Genomic DNA, 21,381 nt, shown 5'->3' with positions numbered 1-21,381 from the left:
AGGATCTTGCATTTGTATCTGAAGCCTCTCTTCAAGAGAGGACAGGACAGTAAGGTTTCTTGTTTCCATCTTCACTTCTGGAACTGCATAAGAAGTTAACCAGGATTTAAGTTAATTCCCTGTATGCAAAAGAAAATAGTGGTAAAGCAGAGATCTGAAAGTCCAGGTTTTCTTTTACTAAACATAGCAATTTTATACAGCTTTTGACCAATATTTTCTACTGATTTTGAATGCAAAAAATAATAGATGTTGTTTTTGAAGAATCAGAAGGCATATTTGCATCCTTGCACTATATCCAAATTGCTGCTGTTATTCTAAACCACAATTAATGTAGATTATAGGCAGCCAATAAGACCACAAAGTAGTACAGTTTTCCAAGTGTGTAGATACCACACTGTTGACTCCATATGTATTGAAAACTGTGTTTTCATGATTGACTTCATTGCCTTTCAATCACCTATTAGAGAAGACAAGCCAGTACTACAGAGATGCTCTTTTGTATGCCACTGTAAACACTTGTAATGGGCAAAAAACCTTTTCTGCACAGTGGAGCTGTCTCTAGAGTTGTGTTCTGGTCACTGTGATACTCAATCTGCCCTGCATTGGACTTGAGAACATATTGAAGACATCTGCCTCCTAAAACATTGCAATGGATCCTCTTCATGAGATGGCTGTAGTGATTGCATTTACAAAGAAACCTGAGCCAGACCTCCTGTGTATTTGTTCTGGTGAGGACATTCTAGTCACAGTATAAGGGAAGCTTCAGAGCAGCACAGAAAGATAAGGATCTGTGAACTGAGGAAATGAAAATTTGATAGCCACAGCAGAGAGATAGAAGACATCCCAGGACCCAGCAGAACAGAGCTATGATGTTGCCAGAGGAGTGGACAGGTATGTTTGTCTTTTATTACTTTTGGGCACAGTCCATCTTTCTGACTGAGGGTATTGATATCTGTTGGTTATATGGAAAGGTGAAACACCAAGCAGCATATCCCAGTTCACACAGTGGTAACAGGGATGGGTTTATGTAAGTGCAGTGGGATTGCTAAAGTCCATCCAATTCAAAGCCCAGGGGACAAAGACTCATTTAGTGTGCAAAGACCATTCTTTGCTGAGGTATAAGTGTACGTTCTGTAATCGCTGAGGCAGTGTTCCTCTCAGAGCTCTACTGTGTATTACAGCCTGAAAAACAAGGTGTTCAAGTTCAGGTCTAGGCCTTTTGCATACTATAATAGTTTGCCACAGAGAAACAGGGGCTGCACAGATGGTTGTTTGATCATCTGTGTAGGATCTGACTTATGGCACTGCAGAATAGGTTTTTTTCACTCTTTCTAGCCATTGATCTTTGTTAAAGAGACAAACTGTGCTGGTATTGTTTTCATCAGCTTTTGTTTTTTCTGAAAACAACAAAGGGAACTGTTGAGAGCTGTATTCACTGTTGGCAATGAAGATCCCACTTTTTCTTTCCCATTGTCTTCTTCAATTCGCTAGCTAGTAACAGCACAGTAACTGCCCTCTGCCTTCTCACACAAGTGTCCTGAAACATTTTGGTACACTTGCACTCAGGAGTGTTACTCCAGTTCAATCTGTTACTAAGCCCCATGTAGCTAGTGTAGTTTGTTGCTGAATTATAGCTGAAACACCCGTAGAAAAGTTACTTCAGTTTTAAGAAGAATTCAGAGCCTATCTCACAAATCTAATTCTCAAATGTTGCTACAGAAATGGAAGGCTGAACATAAAAGCAGTAACTGAAATGTGTTTGATTTCAAAAATTACTGTTCCCATTAGTATACCTGTGTCTATACTGGTTGGGCACCCCAGGATTCTTCACCCCTGATTTTCCATTGCCACTTTGTCTCCCTTGCCAAGAGACAAAAGGCTTGGTCTTTCTGCCACCCCTTCCTGTCACTGAGGAGCAGCAGTGAGCAAGGGCTAGTAAGACAGTCCCATCTCAAGGGGCTGCCAGGGTTAATCCATGGGTGGTTCTGATGTGTTCCAAGTGCCATACAGAACTCTGAGTGTGTAAGTGTTCTAACTCAAGCTTTGCAGCTCCTCTTCCTTGCTTCCCCATTTATTAGCAAGGAAGCCCTTCATTTGGATGGGGAGCAAAGCCAGCCCAGGGCTCAGGAGGAACAATGACCAAAGAACAGACTGCAGCTTGTAAACCAAAACCTCCCTTGAGGCTGCTACTAAAAGGAGATCAGAGAGAATTCCTATGCCAATAGGCATCTGGATTTCTCCCCCACACACACTCTCTTGTAGCTACTAAATTTCTGGCCTGTCTGTCAGCACGGTGGCGTAGTCATAATGCATTTATTTGCTCCCTCCCTGGGCAGGTGGCAGGGAAGCCTGGGCATGGAGAAGTGCACAGGGCACAGCAATAGTCGTGCTGCAGGACTGATCAGAGCTTTCATCATCATGACACATGTCAGGGAGCCCCAGAGATGAAAAGGATAAAGCACTGGGGAGTGCCTTTATCAGGGCATACGTGCCCTGGCGAAAATGGCATACAGGTTGACGGCTGCCTCCACTGACCCACCGTTGCTAACCTCTATCCAGTTGATGATCGTTCAGGAAGGGCTGTTTATGGTTTATTAAGACATTTGAGTTTACACAGTTTGGCAGCCTCACATGACCTATATGGAAGCAGCCACTATTGTGAAGGGCTTGATGGAAGAGCTGGATTCTGAGCTGACTCTGGAAAGCCCTGGCCACAAGTGATTAACCAGCTAGGTGTCATTTTACAGTCAGCTGCTGGCGACCAGGAACTGGGAGGAGACAGGGAGGAACCTCTGTGGTCTCTAGAAAACAGGACTTTTAAGTAGCTGTGTTTTGGCAAATCAAAGACAGTCTCTGAGTCTCATGTGGCATTCAGCACCAGAGATTTTTACCTCTGGGAGTATCTATGGCTGCAAAAGCCCATTTAAAGGACTACATTGATTTCTTGCCGTGCAGCATCTGTAATCTTTTTTATGAGCATGAAATCAGTACAGGAGAGGAAGGGTGTGTTATTTACCTGGATGTACAGGTCTGTACTGGCAGACCATATATATCTTCAAATGGACATATGACATTAGTCAGCTGTGGCAACTGCATTGCTTTGGATATTTAAATGGTATTGTTAAAAGTGTTTTATGTTTGAGGGGAGCTTTATATCAATCTATCAAAAGCAGATGTCAGCGGTGATGTACATATCTGAAGGACTAGGTTGGAACAGGGCACATTTACACCAGGTACAGTTTGAGGGTAATAAGAAAGTTCCATTTTGGAATTTTCTTGCTGGCCTAAATTCTGTCTATTCCTTTGAAGAAACATTTTGGAAAGGGTAAAAATTTTAGACTGAGTATGCCACAGCAGTAGCAGTTTAAAACCAGCAAATCATCTAACCCTCCAACAAAAAACTTGCTTGTGAAAAAATTAGCATCTCCCCCCACCCCCCAAATATTTATTTTTTACAAAGTTTTTGAGATTACTATTTTTTAAGTCTTGGCAGGTGAGACCAAGTTCAGGTCATCATGCAGAACAGGTGCAGAACACCCCAAAGCACCTCACAAACCACAACAGACAAGAGGTCCTCAGGGTGTATCAGATCACAAATGAATAGGCCCAGTATTCAGGTACCCACAGATGCTCCTGCTCTGACCCCAAAATCATCTCTTAGAAACTCCAGGAAGCTAAAAGAGCTGAATGGAGACTTCAGTCCCTCTGAAAATGGAGTCAGCACCCTCTTTCCTTGTATTTGCCCACCCTTGGTAGGCTGAGTGGGAGCCTTGCAGTTTGCATTTGGAACCCAATAGCCAGGATCTGTCAACTGAACTTGGAGGTTTTGGCAGACACGGTTTCAGTTGCAGGACTCCTGGAGCACAGCTCTGAGGAACAAAAGTCTTAAGTGTATCTCAGCACTTCTCTTAGCAGCTTCCCTGCTTGGTGCATTTTCCTTCTCTAAGGAACCCTTCAAAAATTCCTCCTACAGGGAAAACCTTTAATACTTCAGGCTAATAGGGAGGGCTGAGGTCTTAAGATAGCTAAAGCAAGAACAGAAAACATCTCCCCTTTTCCATTCTCCCTTTCACCTGCTTTCTCATTCTCTTGCTTTCCCATCTCAACCACCCAGCATTCAAATACACTGCAGTTCTTCCACTTTATCCTTTTCTTCCGCAACAACTGTCCAGCCATTTTGGAGAGTGTGGCCTTTGTGTCACCAAAGTACTTCCTAGAAGGAACATTACACTGCCAAGACAACCAAGGAGTGTTCCAGAAGAAATCCCCAGGGGCTGCCAGACTCTCAAGGTTTGGCACTTGGCCCTCAGCATGCGTAGTCTCTGACCCCCAGTTCTCTTTGTGTTAGCCTGGGAGCAGGAGAGTGGGTGCTGACAGTTTTGTCCTTGGCTTTGGGTGGGCCAGGGGGCCTTTCAGCTGCACTTGCAGGATTTCACCACCATGTTGGAGAGCTGCTCCACTTTGGGGGTCCTCCCAACATAGTACAAGATAGTGAGTGGCTCCAGGTCCTGGGGAACACAGCAGGGCGAAGCAGATGCCTCAGGGTTCAGCGTGTTATATAAACCCAGCACCTGCAGGAACAAAGTAAACGCCGTGACAAGGTCAGGAATACCTTTAAGTTGGTTGAGGACAGGAAGGGGCTGCCAAGTCAACAAGTCTCTAAGTGTTTGCACTAGACTCATCAGAGGGTATTTCCCTGAGATGAGTAATACTCCCCTGTCACTTCCTGATCATGGCCTGCTTCTAAATGGTCTCACCTGCCCTGGCCTGACTCTTAAGAGTTTTTTGGGGTTTTTTTTCCTAATTGTAATTCCCTTGCTCTCTGTAAATGATGCCTAAGGGTTGAAGGAGTGCAAGTAGTTGTCTCCTTTCATCTCTAATTTGGTACAGCAGTGTGTCACAATTTTTGCTTTTAACAAGGTTGGGTGTAACCAGCCTGGGGCCATGTTGTCTTGGATTCTATTAAAGAAACCAGAACAAAGAATATCAGTGCTGCTTATTTCAACCAACATCTCCAGATAGCACTGGATGGATGCCAGTCCTCTCAAGTATCCACAATTCCCTCCCAGCTTTGAACTGTCTGATGCCTTCTCCCTCCACTCCATCCTCCAAGTCATTATGCTGTAATACTGGAGCCAGCACAGTGTCCTGTGGGACCCCACTGGATTCCTCCTCCAGCTGGCCCCAGCCCACAGATGACTATACACTACAGCCATGTAACCACTACAGAACAGTTGCCACGTTTCTTGCCAGAGGTGACCACTTCTCAGCAGTGAGCATGATCTCACCTGCACTAGTGTGGTCACTTCAGTGCTTATCTGGTATAAACGACAGTGTCTGGCATGTTGTATTTTAACTACTTGACAGTCTTTGGGGATGAGAGGTGCTAAGGATACATCCTGTTCTGTCATCCAGACCCATGTAATCACTGTTGTGGTAGAAACTCTCTGGGATCCTAAGCAAAGTATCCTTGGCTGTACCACAGGGTATCATGTGCTCTGGGCCACTACTCAACAGCAAGTTAAACAGATTGGTGAGAAGTTTTCATCATGTCTTTCCTAAGTGGTGCTGGCAAGCTGTCAGCAGCTATATTGTTCTAAAGTTTTCTTTGATCACTTCACTGACCTTAACGCTTGCTCATTTCCTTTCTTGTTTAAGATCATTAGGAGTCATTCTAAAGTCTCCTTTCTCTCACACTGATTCAGTCCAGTTACCTTCTGGAGAGCTTCTCAGGACAACCAGATGGTAAAGCTACATGCCCATTACCCTTTCAAAGCTGTTAATTCCCTTGCTTTGTCTTGTGGTTACTGCCCAGCATCTGTTCACTTCTTCATTCCCACAGACCAGCTGTTCCCACTGATATTAGTCCTTGAGCTTCAGTGAACCTTACTGCTATGCAGACTGTCAAGAAAATGTTAGCATCTTTTCTGAAATATCATCCTTACCTAGTTATTGGTTCTTCAGCTGAATCTGCTTTTTCCAGTAACTTTTTTAGTGAAATCTGAAGTTAATTTGCTAGTGAGCTGTTGCATTATCTGGATTGCTGCCTTTTGACTTTTGTGGGCAGAAACACAGGATTTTCCTCTGACTTTTCCTGCTTCAGCAGTGGATTGTCTGATCCTTAATCTGTCTTTTTCTCTTGATACTTCTCCCATGCCTGTGTTATTTTATTACTTTTATTTTTTTTCTGCTCTAGCCAGGCTCAGACTGCACTCTTCCCAAAGGCTGACCAGAGATTGTGCCTAAGTTACCTAAAGACATTTGCTTTCTGCCAAGTTTTCACTCAAAAATCTCACTGCCTACTAGCCTCCTCCCTCCTGTAGGTCAGGTAGGATTTATGCAGCTGGAAAGGATGCCTGTGATAAAGGAGATCTTACTGAGTGGCTGTGTTCACTTCTGGAAATGGACGTGGATTTCCCTACACATTTGAGCTATAGCTGCCCCTTTGGGAGCAGATGGCAGGCACATGCCATTGCACAACAGTTTTTCATGACAACCTGGCATAGAGTGTATAAAAATCCTCTGTCCAGTGCAAACTGCAGGAGAAATTTAGGAAGAAGATAATTACCAGAACTGATGTTTGATGTGAACGATTCAGTTAATACTATGGCCACTGCCAAGTAAGTACCCTAAAACCATCAGTTCTGTTGTTTCATATCTTATCTAAGAGACAACAGCATCTTCCTCATCAAGATTTTCCTGAAAGCAGACTCAGTACTGTCTCCAAAGCAAGCACATTTTCCCTTCTGAACCACCCAGGCTTTTTTCTGCAGTTTCTTTGGAATGTTTTTCACAAATATTGATCTGAACTGCTTATGCTGCTTTGAAAAGACTGGATATTGATCAGACTTAGGGAGGAAGGGGCGATCATAGCCACAAGCCCTGGCAGGATAATATAGTGGATGTACCGTGCTGTGAGTGGTGTCTGCGCTGCGAAGGTACGGACAAGGGCCTGAACAAAAGTTAGCAAAGTAGCCCTTAGGCTCGTGGACCCATTTCCAGCCGAGATCCTGTCGGAAGTCAATGTACAGAGGACGCACGCAGCAGTTCTCCTCCAGGTTCCTGAAACACAGTAGTGAAACACAGTGACTCTAAAGGGGGCCTTACATGCAGTCGTGAGATGCAGCTTCCCGAGCAGAAGGACTCATACCAGCAGCGCTGGTGGCTCGTGGTGGCTGCGTGTGCCAAGCGCCAGGAGCAGCACAGCCAGGCAGCGGTGGCAGCTCGGCAGCTGGGCACTGCTCGTGCTGCTGGCAGGCAGCTTTCCCACCGCCCCTGCCAGGCAGCGCCCAGCTGCTCCCGCAACTGGCACGGGGCTGCTGCGGGGCCCCGCCCAGCCTGTGTTCCTGGAAGGTGCTTGTGGGTCTCTTTGAAGCAGTGGCTCTGCCAGAAGCACACAGCAACTCCGCTGAGCTGGCCAGTGGCCCTTGTGACCCCTGGAGGGCTCTGCCTTTTCCGGTGGCACGGAGTCTTGCCAGGCCTGCCCACCTCCGGCCAGGGATCCCAGCAGGCTTCTCACTTACCGGAAACAGTAGTTGGTATCCAGGGCCCGTTTCTTTCTTTGGCTTCCCAGCACGGGGCTCTCCAGGCGATGTGGGGGTAACATCATCAAGATGAGGTGGGGATTATGCAAGTCTTTCTGCTTCTTCAGGCGGCCCAGGTCCCCGCGGCCATAGTCATCCTCACTGTCAATGCCTTCAGAAAAAGAGGATCCACAAAAAAGAAATCAGCATGGAAGTGGAGAATGCAACAAGACCTTTCAATTTAACACTCTCACGCTTGCTCTTGAACCAGGTTCAGGCACCATGTCTACTTCTTCCCTCACAGAGACCCCTTTATTTCTGGTAAATTTGACTGTTGCAGGCCTGAAATAGAGGCTTATAGGCCACCTGTTTTACCATTTGCAAACTGCTGGTGGGGCCATTAATCCATCCACTCACTCCTGGCTTGAGTCCCAGGATAGGCAGGAAGATGAATGGTTTAAAGAAGATGTCAGATAATTGGCACTCTGCAGAACAGCCTCAGAAATGGAGCCTGTGGGGGCCAGTGGCTGCTGCCCAGGGCTGCAAGCCAGGAGGTTCCTAGTTCTTAGGCCAGCCAAGCCACTGACTCTCTGAGCCACCTCACGCAGGATGCCTAACTTCCTTGTGTTTCAGTCACTCTAACTGGAAAGTAGAGCCTCTGTGGAAATCTGAGAAGGCATCAAGTTGAACTTCCCAGAGAGACACTGAAATATAAAATTACTCCTTTCTGCAGACATTCATGCATACCCACCCAGCCTGCCCTTACTTCTTTTTGTAACCTATGTATATAGTGGATATACCCATATAATAAACCCACAAACCCAGATGTGTATGTTTTAAGACAAATGTTACACAATGTGAAATCCTTGAATACACAAAGCAAGACCTAATTTTTTTCTTTATGTGCTTGAGGCTTTCCCTTCCCCAACAGCCTCCCCTAACCCAGCTCTTTATCACCTTTGAACTTGATCTCCAGGACTTCATGCAAATTCTCCAAGATGTCCCCGTTGGGCTGAAAAGTATGGCAAGGACAGTGTATGCTAATTTCCAGGCCAAGGTTGGACTCTGCAAAGAAGATGACTCCGTGAGAAACAGTCTTTCTCAGCTGGGACAGTTTCTGGCATAAAGATGTTTTAAGGAAGTTTTACACAGCTGTGCTAACTCCTAGACAATGAGTTGGTCTCAAAGTCAGGAGTGTTATCAGAGTTGAGGAACAGATGCTGCCTTGGGAAGAATAGGAAGAAAAATCCACTAGCTTCACCTTTGCCAAAAGCCTTGCTCTTGCTAAAGGGAACTTTCTAGAGAGGTAAGACGGGTACTTCTTGTTACTTTTTTTAGGCTATTCAGCAGCCAAAAACATTTGTGTGCTTCAAGGAGCTTCCCTGGGAAAACAAGTATTTTGAAGAGCTGGCTTTTGGTATCTTAAATCAGTTTTGCAATCCTCAGTACCTATTATCTGGCTTCTGCTTAGTGTCTGAAGGAGAAATCTGAAAATAAGCAAGTTGGATATGGACAAATACTTTTACTGGAAGCATTCTTCTCAGCAGCTGCAACCTCCTGTTTTATTGAACTGCTAGCAGTCTAAGTCACACAGACTTTCCAGAGGCAAATCTACTTTCATAATAACTTCCTGGACCAGTCATGCTGTGTGGGCCTGACTACAGGAACACAAGACTCTTATGAAAGCTCCTTTTTTATGTAGTGCCATGAATTAAAACATCTGGCTTCCTGGGGCATTGACAAGGTGCCTAGCACCCTTTTTCCTCAGCACTATATGTACTCTGTGATATCTTGTCAGCTAGAGTGCCTGCCCAGAGCTTGCTGCAGTTCCAGCTCTGAGCTTCAGCCATCAGGACACAACTTAGATTGCTTGAAATAGGAGGAGCCTGCAAGCTCACAGCTTACCCTTCCAGGGAGCAGCTGCTTGCCAGTACCTGCATTCCAGTCTTCAGTGGCACCCAGCTTCTATCTGTGTAGGCCAGTCCAGCTGTGAGTGACGATGCCTTATGCTCCAGCTGTGAATGGGGTCAGTGTTCTTGCTGGGAACTGCCCTGTAACTATCTCTTGGGCTGTCCAGCACTGGCAGAGGCATGTTCTCTGCTGTGTTAAGGTGTGTCAGCTTCTGGTATTTCCTCACCTTTCTACCTAACAAGCTGTACACAGCTAAATAAACCAGGATCTTTGCTGCTTTTTCCTATACTACATTTGCTCTAATTCACATGAAAATGTAAGCAAAGCATTTGTCATTTTCTATGATAATTTAGACAAGCAGAGGGATCCCCTCTGGGTTTAGTTGTAAAGAATTTCCTCCGAGGAATAAATCCTTGTTCTGACTGAGCCCACAGAGCTATATGGTGGGCCTCCAGGAAAAGAGGCAGGAGTATAGCAAATGTCACGCATTGAGGAAGCTTTCTGGAGGAAAGCTTGTCCTCAGACTGAAAGAACCTGTCCTCTGTGAACCAAGCTCCTGCAACAAGGGGAGCAGAAAGATTCTGTGAACACTGATCCCCATTTCTATGGATGCCTTGACACACAGTCCAGCTAAGACCCCTACCTCTGTGCAGAAGCCACTCACGCACGGTCTCGGTGACATCGAAGGACAGCCACTCAGGGGAGCCCCGTGTCTGCACATTCCTGCCACTGAGGTACCGCTGCTTCGCTATGTGCTCATCTGGCCGAAGGATCTGTGTCAGAAGGAGTGGTAGAAAAAATCAGCCAGTGCCACGCAGAAGGAAGGGATAGCCTTTAGTCTTTTTTTCCTCCCACAGCTTGCTAAAAACTAATTTAGAAAGTTGGTCTTGGCAAGTGAGACACCAGGAATACCCTGGGTCAGGTGAGAAGGATATGCTTCACAACCAACTTGAACTCTAGAGATCTACACAGTGTTTATTTCTGTGTCCTAAGCAGCCCACCTCTCTCAGCTCAGAATTGTTTAGGGACACACATATAGAGGCAGAAGCACATGGCAATTCATTTAATGGATGGGTTTGTTTTTGTACACAGCTGTGGAATATGCATCTGGATTTCAAAGTAGAACCACCAGTGGTAAATGTAGCATCTGGCCACAAGTTACCTGCCCAGGAAGCCAATTTATTGAGTTCTCACTGTGGCATTTTCAGGTGTCCTACATCTTCAACTTTTGTCAAAACACACCAGGGCTGTTCAGATTTGGAGACTTCTGCCTCTGCTCTGACATCTCTTTCCACTTCCAGACAAACAACCACAGTACATTCAAGGTGTTCTTTCCTGCAGACCACAGACCACTGAACCTATGGAGAAGCTCTGAGAACACCTCCCTGTCAGTTGTGTCATCTGGTGGAGAATTGCTCTGACCTTTGATGCTGGATTCCAGGAAGTCCTCAAGAAGTACCATCCAAACACAATTTTAGCTACACTCTTATGGAAAAGTGGACAGACTATGGAGTCTGTCCCACAGCCTGTGGGAGTGTGCTGCCTGGATGCTAAGCTGTATCATTAGGTGGTCCAGTTCACCTATTACCACTTCCAAGCCTGAACCATACCTTATTCTGTCAGTCCCTAGGTTAAAAAAAGAAAAACCTCCAGATAGGTACCTGGTTTAACAGCTAGCCTGAATTGTGCTTCTGGGGAGCTACTGCTGAATGGAACATGGAAAGCAAGCACTGGTTTTCTACTAAATCAGTGACACGTGAGTTCCATTCAGTGAATTAGCATCAACTGTCCTGCAAGACTCAAAGGAATAAGACTGCCAAGGGTCCTACATATGAAGTGACAGAAGGGTCAGAGCTGCTCCACTGATAAGGAGCTCCCCTTCCAAGTGGGAAAAGGGCAGCACCACATTGTAAAAGGAAAGGAAGGTGACTGTATCACTGCATATGGTGGAAGAGGCCTGGGTTACAGCATGCACTTTCTTCTCTCTTTTATGGCCTTCCACATATCAGCTGAGACAACCATTAAGGAGTCAAGCTATTCTGGGCTCAAACATTGGGGAAGGTGATAAGAATGCTCACCTGGAAGAGCTCAATGCGCTGCTCACTGCGTTTGGAGCTTGGGTTGGGCACACGCAGCACCCGAAACTCAGCCCGGAATAGGTTGGTGCTGTTCTTCTCTGCTGATGACACATTAAAACGGAATACATTGGAGGTGACACCTTTTGGACAAATGCCCAACTCATCTAGGAGAAAAACATAGAGAAATACTGAGAATCACATCTCTGAGGGGCAGGATCTCAAATAAATATCATTTGAGAAAGACCTTTCCAGTAGAGACTTGTCATTCAAAAGTCTTGCCACCTGTGAAGCACAACTGCCTAGCTCAAGATAACACAGGATGAATTCACTCAAATTTGGTCTACATTGCAACATTTGTCTAACCTTCCCATTACTGCCATCATTATTTCAATGCCACAAGACGATGAATTAGTAGAGATCAACCATAGTATGTTTATTATTATGTCTTCTATTCTGTTCATCAAACGTTGCTAATACTCATGAGCTGGCTGCATCCAAAATGACAATCCCAGTCCAGGCAATGAGACAGTCTTACTTGCAGTTAGAGGGGCCTATTCCCAACAACTAGGATGCTGTTACTCTGCACATGATGGAGACATGAAGCTACATACAAAGTGATCCCATTGCTGCTGAATCTTAGTTTTACAAATCTTGACATTGCGTCCTAGAATCTAAGCCACCCAGTATCAAAAACCACAAAGCGTGAGGTGTCAAAGACTCTTTAGGGCAGTGATTATCCAATGTGTACTGAAAGAACTGAGGTTTAAAATTGGTTCTCACTCATGAAGTGGAGAAGGAATTCTTTAATAGTACTGGGCTTGTGGAGATCACACACACGAGCAGGAAATAATACAGCACTTTCCTGCTTCCATATGTGCCTGCTGAACAGAAAAACCCATTTCACAGATGCCTCAAAAGAGAGGAGGCAAAACATTTATTGTCCAAAACAGAGTCCTCAAGAGCAAGTAACACTCTCTTCAAAGGGACCATTTTGGTCTCATGGAAGTCTTTGTTGTTGCTGTCATTTCTCTCCTATTGACCTTGTTAGCCTTCAAGGCTCTAACATCATGAACCTTCCTGCAGACAAGACACAGCAGCTCCTGCTTTGTGTGCACATGCAGGTTTGTTTGCAGCCCTTCACAGCCTCTCAGATGACCTCTGACTGTTGTCCAATGCAGCAGGAGGCTCTTATATCTGCTGATATTTAAGTTGCTTCTAAACAAATGAACAGAAAGAAACAAAAAGAAAAACTGTCACTTGTTCCCAGGCATGGTTCCAGTCTTTGACAAATAGGCTAGAAGCCCTAGCTGGAACAACCTTCAAGTTACATCCCTGATGTCCTGCAGGCCCCTCTTTTGATCTCACCATAACTATCTCCCCTGAGAAACAGCTTCTGAAAATGGGATAGTGAGTGTGAAACAGCACTTGAGTGCAGAGGTTCACCTCCCATGCCAAATTCTGATTTCAGCAACACAGATGTACACTCATATCAATGGAGATTAAAGTCTTCCTCTTGTGCTACACACAAATTCAGCAAGCAGGACCCTGCCAGTTTTCAAGGATGTGTTTTTAGGGTGCTGAAATTTTACTTAGTAAGCTAATGACCAGATGCTGACATTGGGCTTTAATTGGAGGAGGTTTTGTCATTAGTACTACTGAACAGAACAGCATTCCCATACAGGAAAGTCTCTAGCTGTTATTGAAGAGATGGCTGTTCACACATCCCAGGAGACCAGATCCCACTGCAGGCACGAGCTGGCCTGCCCAGACCAAAAACCCTGCAACACAAAGAGTACCCCCAGCTACACACAACCTCCTACTGTGGGGACTCCACCCCTGTGACCAATTAGAGGTTTGATGCTACAGAAAAACCCCGCAAAAACCCAAGTTCTCATTAAGTGCCCAAAGACATCTTCCTAGCTGAAGTCTAACACTGATTACTGTTCTGTGTCCTAGACCTTGGCAGATACTGTGTTTCAATAGCCCCTGAAGCTGCTTTGCACATCTAGCCCTATTAATAGTGCTGTTAACAGCCTGCCCTTTCATTTCAGACCTGGCTGCCTGGCTGTAAGGGGTGTCCCAATTATCATTAGAAATGCCTTTTTGCATCACACCACAGGTCAGTCCAGCTTAGTATGTTTCCAACACCAGTGCTTTATCTGACAATCTATTTAGAGGCTGCAAATATGGTTCTACAGCACAGAGCTGATGAAAGACACCTAATGTGTTATCATCTCCTTAATGTTTTTGGCTAAATTAGACAGCCATGGTGATAAGACATCTATTGTAAATCACCTGCTGTGAAAGAAAGCCCCATTACTTTCTACCTACTTCACCATCAAGGTGCTGGTCTTGGGAGACCTTCCCAATGAAAACAGTAATAGCTCTTTTCCCTTCCCTGAAAGTGTCATGTTCCCTTTGTACCCTGCTGGGAACAAGCCCTCTGTGATGCAGAAATGGAGCTGTGTTCTGTGTTTCACTCCAAGGCCTGGGAGGCTAAAGCCTATTTCTCATAGCACGGGGTTCAGGATAGAGGTCTCACTCCCAGGAAACTTGACAGCTTTGGGGCAAAGTACTTTTTTGCACAAGGTCACAGGCAAAGAGAGCAAGGGGATTTTTCAGGGAATTTGGTCCAGACCCAGCTGAGGTGTGTTAATCACACTGGAATCCAGACTTGTTCACCACCAGCACAGAACAAAGCCCAGAGGCAATATTCCTGCAAGCTCTCCCAGTCCACAACACTCAGTGGCAGTAACCAAGCCTGGAGACCAGAACTCTGTGACCCCCTGTGCACCCATGCCAGTATATGTCTGGTATGACACAGCCTCGCAACTGGACCCAGCTATTACTGTGGAGTTGATGCCCAGAGCTGTTCACTGCACCAGTGATGAGACCAGTAGCCTCTTTGTGTGGATAATGTGATAGAGAGCAGGTTCTTTGGGGAGCTTCCACCTTCCTACCACTGCTCTTAGTGAGGTGCAGGCTCACCACAAGCGTGCTGGATCCAGCAGAAACAGCTGTTGTTTCTGGCAAGCCCTAGGAAGGCTGATGGCTGTGCAGTTCAAGTTTGGAGAGAAGGAAGGGTAGGCTGGCTGTGAGCAGGTATTGCCTCACGCTGTATTAAACCTCTGAATCACCAAGGTGTTTCAAGCAGCATAACTTTAGAGAAAAAAGTTGATCCATCTGCAACTCTGCAGGTGGCAGGTTTGGAGGAAATAGATGCTTGGCCCTAGTGACCCATGACTTTAATTGCCTTGTCTCTCAAGCTGCCTTGGAGAATGGCATCTGTTTTTCCCTCAGGAAGGTAAGCAAAAAGCTATTTGCAGGACTATTGCAGATGCTTCCCAAGCTTGAACATAACCAAGTCAGGTCTGATCATGTGAGTTTTATGAGATCCCTGAAGCGAATGGCTGGTCAAAAGTAAGTTATTCTCTGAAAGAAAATCCCTCTAAATTCAGGCAGTGTACCTGAGAGTCATAGGAGAAAAGACCATTCTGTGAGTCACCAAGCAGCTCAGAGAAGGGATGGAGAACTTGGCTCTCTCATCTGCTATTTTTGCTCCTCAGCTCTCCTCACTTTTGGGCTTTGCATCTTTGAAAAGGATGAGTTCTCTGAGCCAATATGGCAGTTGACTAATAGTCTGGAGCTAGAACAGTTTGTGTGAGTGTGCACACATTTCAGACTTGTCTGTATCATCACTGCAGTTCCTTCAATGGAGTAGTCCTCCCCTTCCCCCCCTCCCACCCCCCCAGGAGACTGGCTTTGGCTCAGAGCATGCTCTTAGATCACCACCTGGCACAGTGACAGAGTCATGGGAAAGTTGAACACCAGCCACTTCTGAAGATGCGGGGCCAAATTCAGCCATGGTGTAAGCAATGAAACTCCCCAGGTTTCAAAAAGAGCGTCTCTCTTGCCACCACAATCTGTCTGGAGATAGTCTCCCCCAATGTGACCAAAGTTCCCTCTTTCTCTGGGTGGTAGCATCTACACTGCTCACTCCCAGAAATTTAATCTCAGCACTACTTGGTCTTTTGAACTCAGTGTCCTATGGACAGATGGGACAGGATCATTCATTTCCACAGGAATTTTCCCAAAGCCACAATCCCTACTCATCACTCCCTTTCATGCACTGTTTCTTCATTCCACTTCCTCCTCAATTTTAGCCAAACCCACACCCCTAACTTCATTTGCCACTGTTGTGCTTTGTGTTTTCCACACCTCCTTCCCCCCAAAAATGCTAGTGCATAGTGTGGCTGTACTATTTTGCAGACACTTGGTTTTCCCATAATATATGTTTATAGTTTCACAAATGACACTTCAGTAGGTCAAAACCGCTGAAATACAGGTAACCTTTGCCCTTTGTGTTCCTTGAATCTCGGTGTCTCCTGAGCTAAGAGCTAATCATATAACCATATGGAATGCAGTCTGCTAGAGATTAAGTAAAATTTGTTGCATTACCACATTGTAGCTTATTCCAACTCATCATATGTCAAGATTAACATAAACCTGGCAGAGTAACTGCATTCTGAGACTGCCTCCACCAAGTCACAGCTCCTCCCCAAAACTGCTGGCATTCAAATCTTGTCCCCAGGATGGCACAACATCACAGGAGAACACCCTGGATAGTGGTATGACTGCATCTTCCAATTCTAAGGAATCCTAAACAAACCAAAATGACTGCTTGAGCCTACATGTGCTCAGCATCTGCAATCTGCTTTGAGTTCATGTCTGCTTAGTCTCTTTGTATCTGCTCAGCTTCTGCACCTGAATCTGTTTAGTGCCCACATCTGGGCCTGCTCATCATCTGCTCCACACCTGCTCAACATCTGTCATGTTTCCTCAACGCCTGTGTTCCCTTGGGGGTCCCTTTGCATCACTGTCTGCTTTACACCTGCTCAGCATCCCTGCTCGCCCTCTGAACGCTCACACTATGTGAGTAACACCTTCATCAGTGTCCTCCAAACAGCAGACTCTTCAGCAAGTACCTCTTCACCTTCTTACTGCCGGCGCGAGTGCTGCGCGGACCGGACAGTTGCCTGTACCTCTGCGGCAGGCGCTGGAGCTTCAGCAGGGAGGAGGCCGTCTACCTGCTGTCACCCAAACAGCAGACCTGCACTGTCTCTCACCCCGCCACCCGCACGGCTTGCCCTCCCCGCCTTGTCCTGATGTCAAGGCTCTAGGCACGGGCTTCTAGGCACGGGCTTGGCTCGCCGCTGCCGGCCGGGGCCTGGGCCGATGCCGCTCCCGGACCCTGCCACCTACCGTCCCCACTGCCGGCCAAGCCCCGCGCCGTCCCGAGCGCCCCCCGCCCCGCGGCTCCTGCTCACCTCCGTACCCGAGCGCGGCCGGGCGGAGAGGCGCCCTCCGCCCCGCCGGGGAAGCGGCCGCTTCCGCGGGGGCCCGGCGCCCCTCGGCCCCGGCTGGCCGCCCCTCCCCCGCGCCCGGGATCCCGGGCAGCCTGCCCCTCGGGCGCGGCACCCCGGCCGGCACGGGGGGCGCCCCGCACTTACTGTGTTCGGGGAGGCCCTGGATCATGTCAAATTTATGAATCTCTTTGGCATAGTATTCGGACTCGGTGTTGTCCTGAGAGCAGCTCTCTTCCTTCTCCTCTTCCATCTCCTCCAGCAGCTCCCGAGTGCTGTTATAGAGGGCCAGGATCTGGTAGGGCACATGGGCCGGCCCCACGGTCTCCGGCGGGCTGGTGAGCCGCAGCTTGCTCAGGATCTGCCCTCGGATGGCTTCTACCCTCTTCTTCTTGATGTGGTCCAGGTCCAAGGTGGTGCAGGACGACAGCGAGAGGCTCACGGTAGCGAAGCTCAGCAGGGAGAGCAGCACCAAAGCCCTTTGCACGTACATCTTCATGTGTGAGGGGGCGGCGGCGGGGGCCTCCGGGAGAGACCCCCGAGCGGCGGCGAGAGGGCGCGGGGGACCGGGCGGTGTGCTGGCGGCAGCCTCCCCAGAACCCGCAGGCTGAGGCTTGGCGAGGAGGTGCATGAACTCACTGCGCCGTGCGCGACTCAGGACTTCCAGGAAGAGCTGGCAGCGCTCCGCAAGGAGAAGCGGCAGGCGCCGTGCCTCGCCGCGCCGCGCTCCTTCCCCATGCGCCGCCCCGCGCCCCGCGGAGCAGGGGGCGCCCCGCCGCGCCGCGCCGCCGCACGTGTCAGCGGTCCGCGCCGCCCCGCCGCCGCGGGGGGAGCGCCGCGCCCGCCCCTCTCGCTGCACCATTCATGCCCCCGCCGGGCCCCGCGCCCTACATCGGCCGGCTCCCGGCCCTCGGCGCCCGGGAGCGTGGCACCGCCGCGCTTTTCGCCCAGCCGAGAGCGCTGCCGCCGGGCCGTCCGCTGCGCCCGTGGGTCCCGCTGACCGCCGTGCCCTGGTCCGTACACCGACACCGCTCCACACCGGCCCGCCCGCGCACACTGCCGCTCCCCCGGCCCCGACGCTGAAATTTTATACCTCCCTCCCATGACGTCCCCGGGACGGGGCTCGGGCGGGGGAGGGAGCTCCAAGCCCGGCCTTCGGCCGCGCCAGCCCCGCGCTAATGGCTCCAGCAGCCGCACAGCCCCCGCCGCTCCCCCCCTTCCCATCCCCCGCCGCCCCCCGCGCTCGCCCGGGGCCGCCTCGCCCCGCGCACCCCGGGCCCCTCGGCGCGGGGCGGCCCCGCGCGCCCTCCGACGTGGCCGCCGCACAGCCCCGGCGGCGGCGCGCGGGCGCCCCCTGCTGGCGGTACTTGCGCGGCGGCGGGCGGGCCCTTCGCGGTGGTCCGGGTGGCGCGGGGAGGCCCCTCCCGCTTCCAGCTGCGAAATCGCATTAAAAGCCGCTAAAAATACCCCGAATACTTTCCTGATGTGGTTTCTTTCCGAGGGAGGGAGGGGCCGAGCGGCGGGGTTCGGCCGCCGCGCTGCGGGCGGGGGGCTGCGGCGGGACTGGCGGCCCGGTGGCGGCAGGGTCAGGGCGATGCCCCTCGGCTCTGAATGCAGGTGGCAGCGTGAGCTCCGGGGGGTGCCCGGTCACGGTAGCTCTCGCTGCGATGAAGGGGCTGCGTCGGGAATCCGCTGCCATCGGCGGGGGCCAGGACCGCAGGCGGGAGACAAAGCACCGGCCGTGCATGGGGTTATAATTCATAACCCGGGCCCATTCGGGTCTCTCTCCCGGGGCGTGCCCTCACTACGGCCACACCGGCCTCCCGCCTCAGTGCCTGCTGCCCCGGAGCCCAGAGAGGGGCTCCTGGTCCGCGGAGCGAGCGAGAGCTCTTCTCTTGGCATCACCTGGATCCTGCCCCCAGCACTCAGCCCTTCTCCCGGAGCCAGCAGAGGGGCAGCGGAGGGGCAGCCCTTCTCCCTGAGCCAGCGGCTTTGTGCCTTCCCAACCCATGGCAGCCACTCGCAGCACTGGCAGCACTGCCGAAGGAGCCAGCCAACCCGCTGGGTTGGCGGTGCGTTGGAAAAGTGGGGTAGGGACAGCTCCTGCGAGGCTGTGAGCAAAGGGGGATGTGGGCAGAACTCTCTGTGGAAGCAAGTCCTCTTGCATAAAGCAAGATTTTTATGCTCGGGGAGAGGTGGGGCCCCAGTGGCATGTGGCCCCTTGGAGCAGTGGTGTCCAGCAAGAGCAGGCAACAGTGCAGCTGCAAACACTGGACATAGCTGCTGGGAGCCTTCCCTTACCTGCATGTTCGGGGGCCTTGGGCTGGGAGAGCACTGCAAGGTCATAGGACAACTGCTCACCCAAGACATGGAGTGTGGAACAGGAAATCCACGGGCAGGTGGGGGTGCTGGATGCCCTGTGGGCCATTTTGTGCAGCTCTGAAGACATGAAAGGGTGAGCTCCTCACTGTTTGCTTGTGCTTTCCTTGGGTAAGAGGAATTAAGAGTTCTTTGATGGAGTGACAAAGATGTAACCCGATCTAGTAGCTTCAAGACGATGTCAGGCAAATTTTGACTTGAAGTAAGATGCAAATTCTGATTGTTGACATTAAGAATCTAGGGAATATTATGCAGATTGGCATGGATGTTTCTAGAGCTCCCCAGGCACTTCTAAAATGAATTTTGGATGCTTTTCCACACTGGGATCTCCTCTACCCTGCTGCCAGGTTGGAGGTCACACTAAATGCAGTCAAACTGATTGCTTTGGACTCCAGCAATCCATTTGCTACAGTGCCGCATGGTGAGTTATTAGTTAAGATGGAGATAATTACAGAAATTATAAGAAATTACGAGAGTTTCCCAGAGGCTGGTCCTGGGCCCAGGTTTTATTAATGATATTGGCATGCCAGAATGGATGTGCTAGTCAAATTGGCTGCTTATCCAAAACTGGAGGCATTGTTGATACAGGAGAGGACTGGGATATCCTATTCGAGGGGGTAGGCAATTTTGAAGGCTAATATGAGAAATGGGATGAAATGCAATAGTACAAAATGCAAGGTTATATTGCTAATGGCTGACAAGACTTTTCTGTTACAAGCTGACAGTGGGAGCTTACTGCTTGGAAGTAATATAGGGGAAGAATGTAGGTGTCCTGCTGGTTCCAGTACTGGGCCACTCACTTTCTGCTCCAAGTGTTGGTCTGTGGGTTGAAAAGAGGTGAGGAATCCCCATGGTCTGACATGTACTGGAAGCAATGCTGGTGGCTGTGAGCAGCAGTCATTAACAGGTTGCACATCTTGTACATGCTGTAATCCGGCTAGGCTGAGGGAGAGCCTGACAGGGCTACTGAGCATGTATCATAGGAAATATTTCACACTTGGCAACTCTGGCTGGGGTTTGACAGTCTGAGCTGGGGCTGATGTAACATGAATAGCATCTGTTCTCATGGTGATCAAGGCAAATGTGCGGGCCTTTGCTGCCTGTCAAAGCCCCTTCCACCCTCGAGAGGGAGGGATGTCTTCCTTGAAGCTTCGCAATTGTTAGGGGATTTTGTTCTGGAGCCTACAGAAATAAAAAATATTTGCAGTTGTTTCCCTCCTCCGAAACCCCTTAGAGATTGGGAGATGTGCGGAGGAAAAAAGCCTGCAGAAAAATTAAACTGAGATGCTTGGAGCTGCCAGCATGCGGCTAGTGTGGAGTAGGATACAGCAGCAGTCTTTGCTGAGTGCTTCACTTCCCAGTGGAAGCTTAATGTTTTAATGAATTGGCCCATATCAAAATCGGGAGTCTGGCTAGCTGCCTGAGGTGAAGATTGGGTAAGGAAGAAAGCATCGTGCTGTGTCACTTGTTGCTACTGGAATTGCCCTGCATCCCATAAATCCTACTGCTGTCAAAGACCTGTTTTGGAAAACCTTTGGCCACTCTGAATAAGGCGGTGATTGTGCAACCATGTGGGCTTTCCACAATAGCTGTAGCTTTAACTACATGCGTGTGCCCTTGCTTTAAAGGGGGTCTAGGACCAGAAGCATATGTGAGGGCTCAAGTGAGATTGCTTTCCCAGACTTTCTCATGGATAGGTGGACCAGACAAGCTCTATTCATATGTCTGCCAGTCAAGGAGAAATCAACAGTAAACAGCACTAGTGGGGGACTCTGTTAGTCCTATTCTGTGTGATCAGGTTTGTGTTGAAACCAGATGGAGAGAGTCCATGCTTAGATGTGAGAACTTGTCCGTGAAAGGAATGCTTGTGTGGTTCTTACTTGCTGTTCAGCTTAGAGTGGGTAGCAGCAGTGTGATTTACAGTGAGGGCAAAACCAAACAAGTAAGGCAGACTGAGACCTGAGAATACACCTGAAACTGTACACTGGGAAAGAGAAACCCTTGGACCACAGACCTGAACTGGACAGAAAGCAAGCACTGAAAGCAGCTTTGGACAGCCACAGCAGCACCAGACATTTGTCCTGGTACCTGGCTACTTCTCAGTTGGTTAAGTGGAGCCGATGTAGG

General features: G+C 49.0%; 1 protein-coding gene across 2 annotated transcripts; it reads right to left on the bottom strand.

The window, feature by feature from the left end:
- Positions 1-17,792, bottom strand: TGFB3 (transforming growth factor beta 3). 2 transcript variants are annotated; one of them, XM_084207939.1, is made up of 7 exons: positions 17,023-17,792; positions 11,513-11,676; positions 10,078-10,207; positions 8,481-8,588; positions 7,524-7,695; positions 6,909-7,062; positions 1-4,571 (listed from the first exon to the last, which is right to left on the bottom strand). In XM_084207939.1, exons 1-7 carry the CDS (start codon positions 17,735-17,737, stop codon positions 4,413-4,415), a joined length of 1,602 nt encoding a protein of 533 aa, XP_084064065.1. In that variant the 5' UTR covers positions 17,738-17,792; the 3' UTR covers positions 1-4,412. The 2 variants fall into 2 exon arrangements, with proteins under 2 accessions (XP_084064065.1, XP_084064066.1); XM_084207940.1 differs by having other exon boundaries at positions 87-119.
- Positions 17,793-21,381: the final 3,589 nt, after the last annotated feature.

The sequence above is a fragment of the Fringilla coelebs genome (assembly GCF_963513975.1).
Source record: "Fringilla coelebs genome assembly, chromosome: 6".
Lineage (NCBI taxonomy): Eukaryota > Metazoa > Chordata > Aves > Passeriformes > Fringillidae > Fringilla > Fringilla coelebs.
The sequence above is the reverse complement of the archived record's forward strand: the minus strand, read 5'-3'. Positions and strand labels throughout refer to the sequence as shown.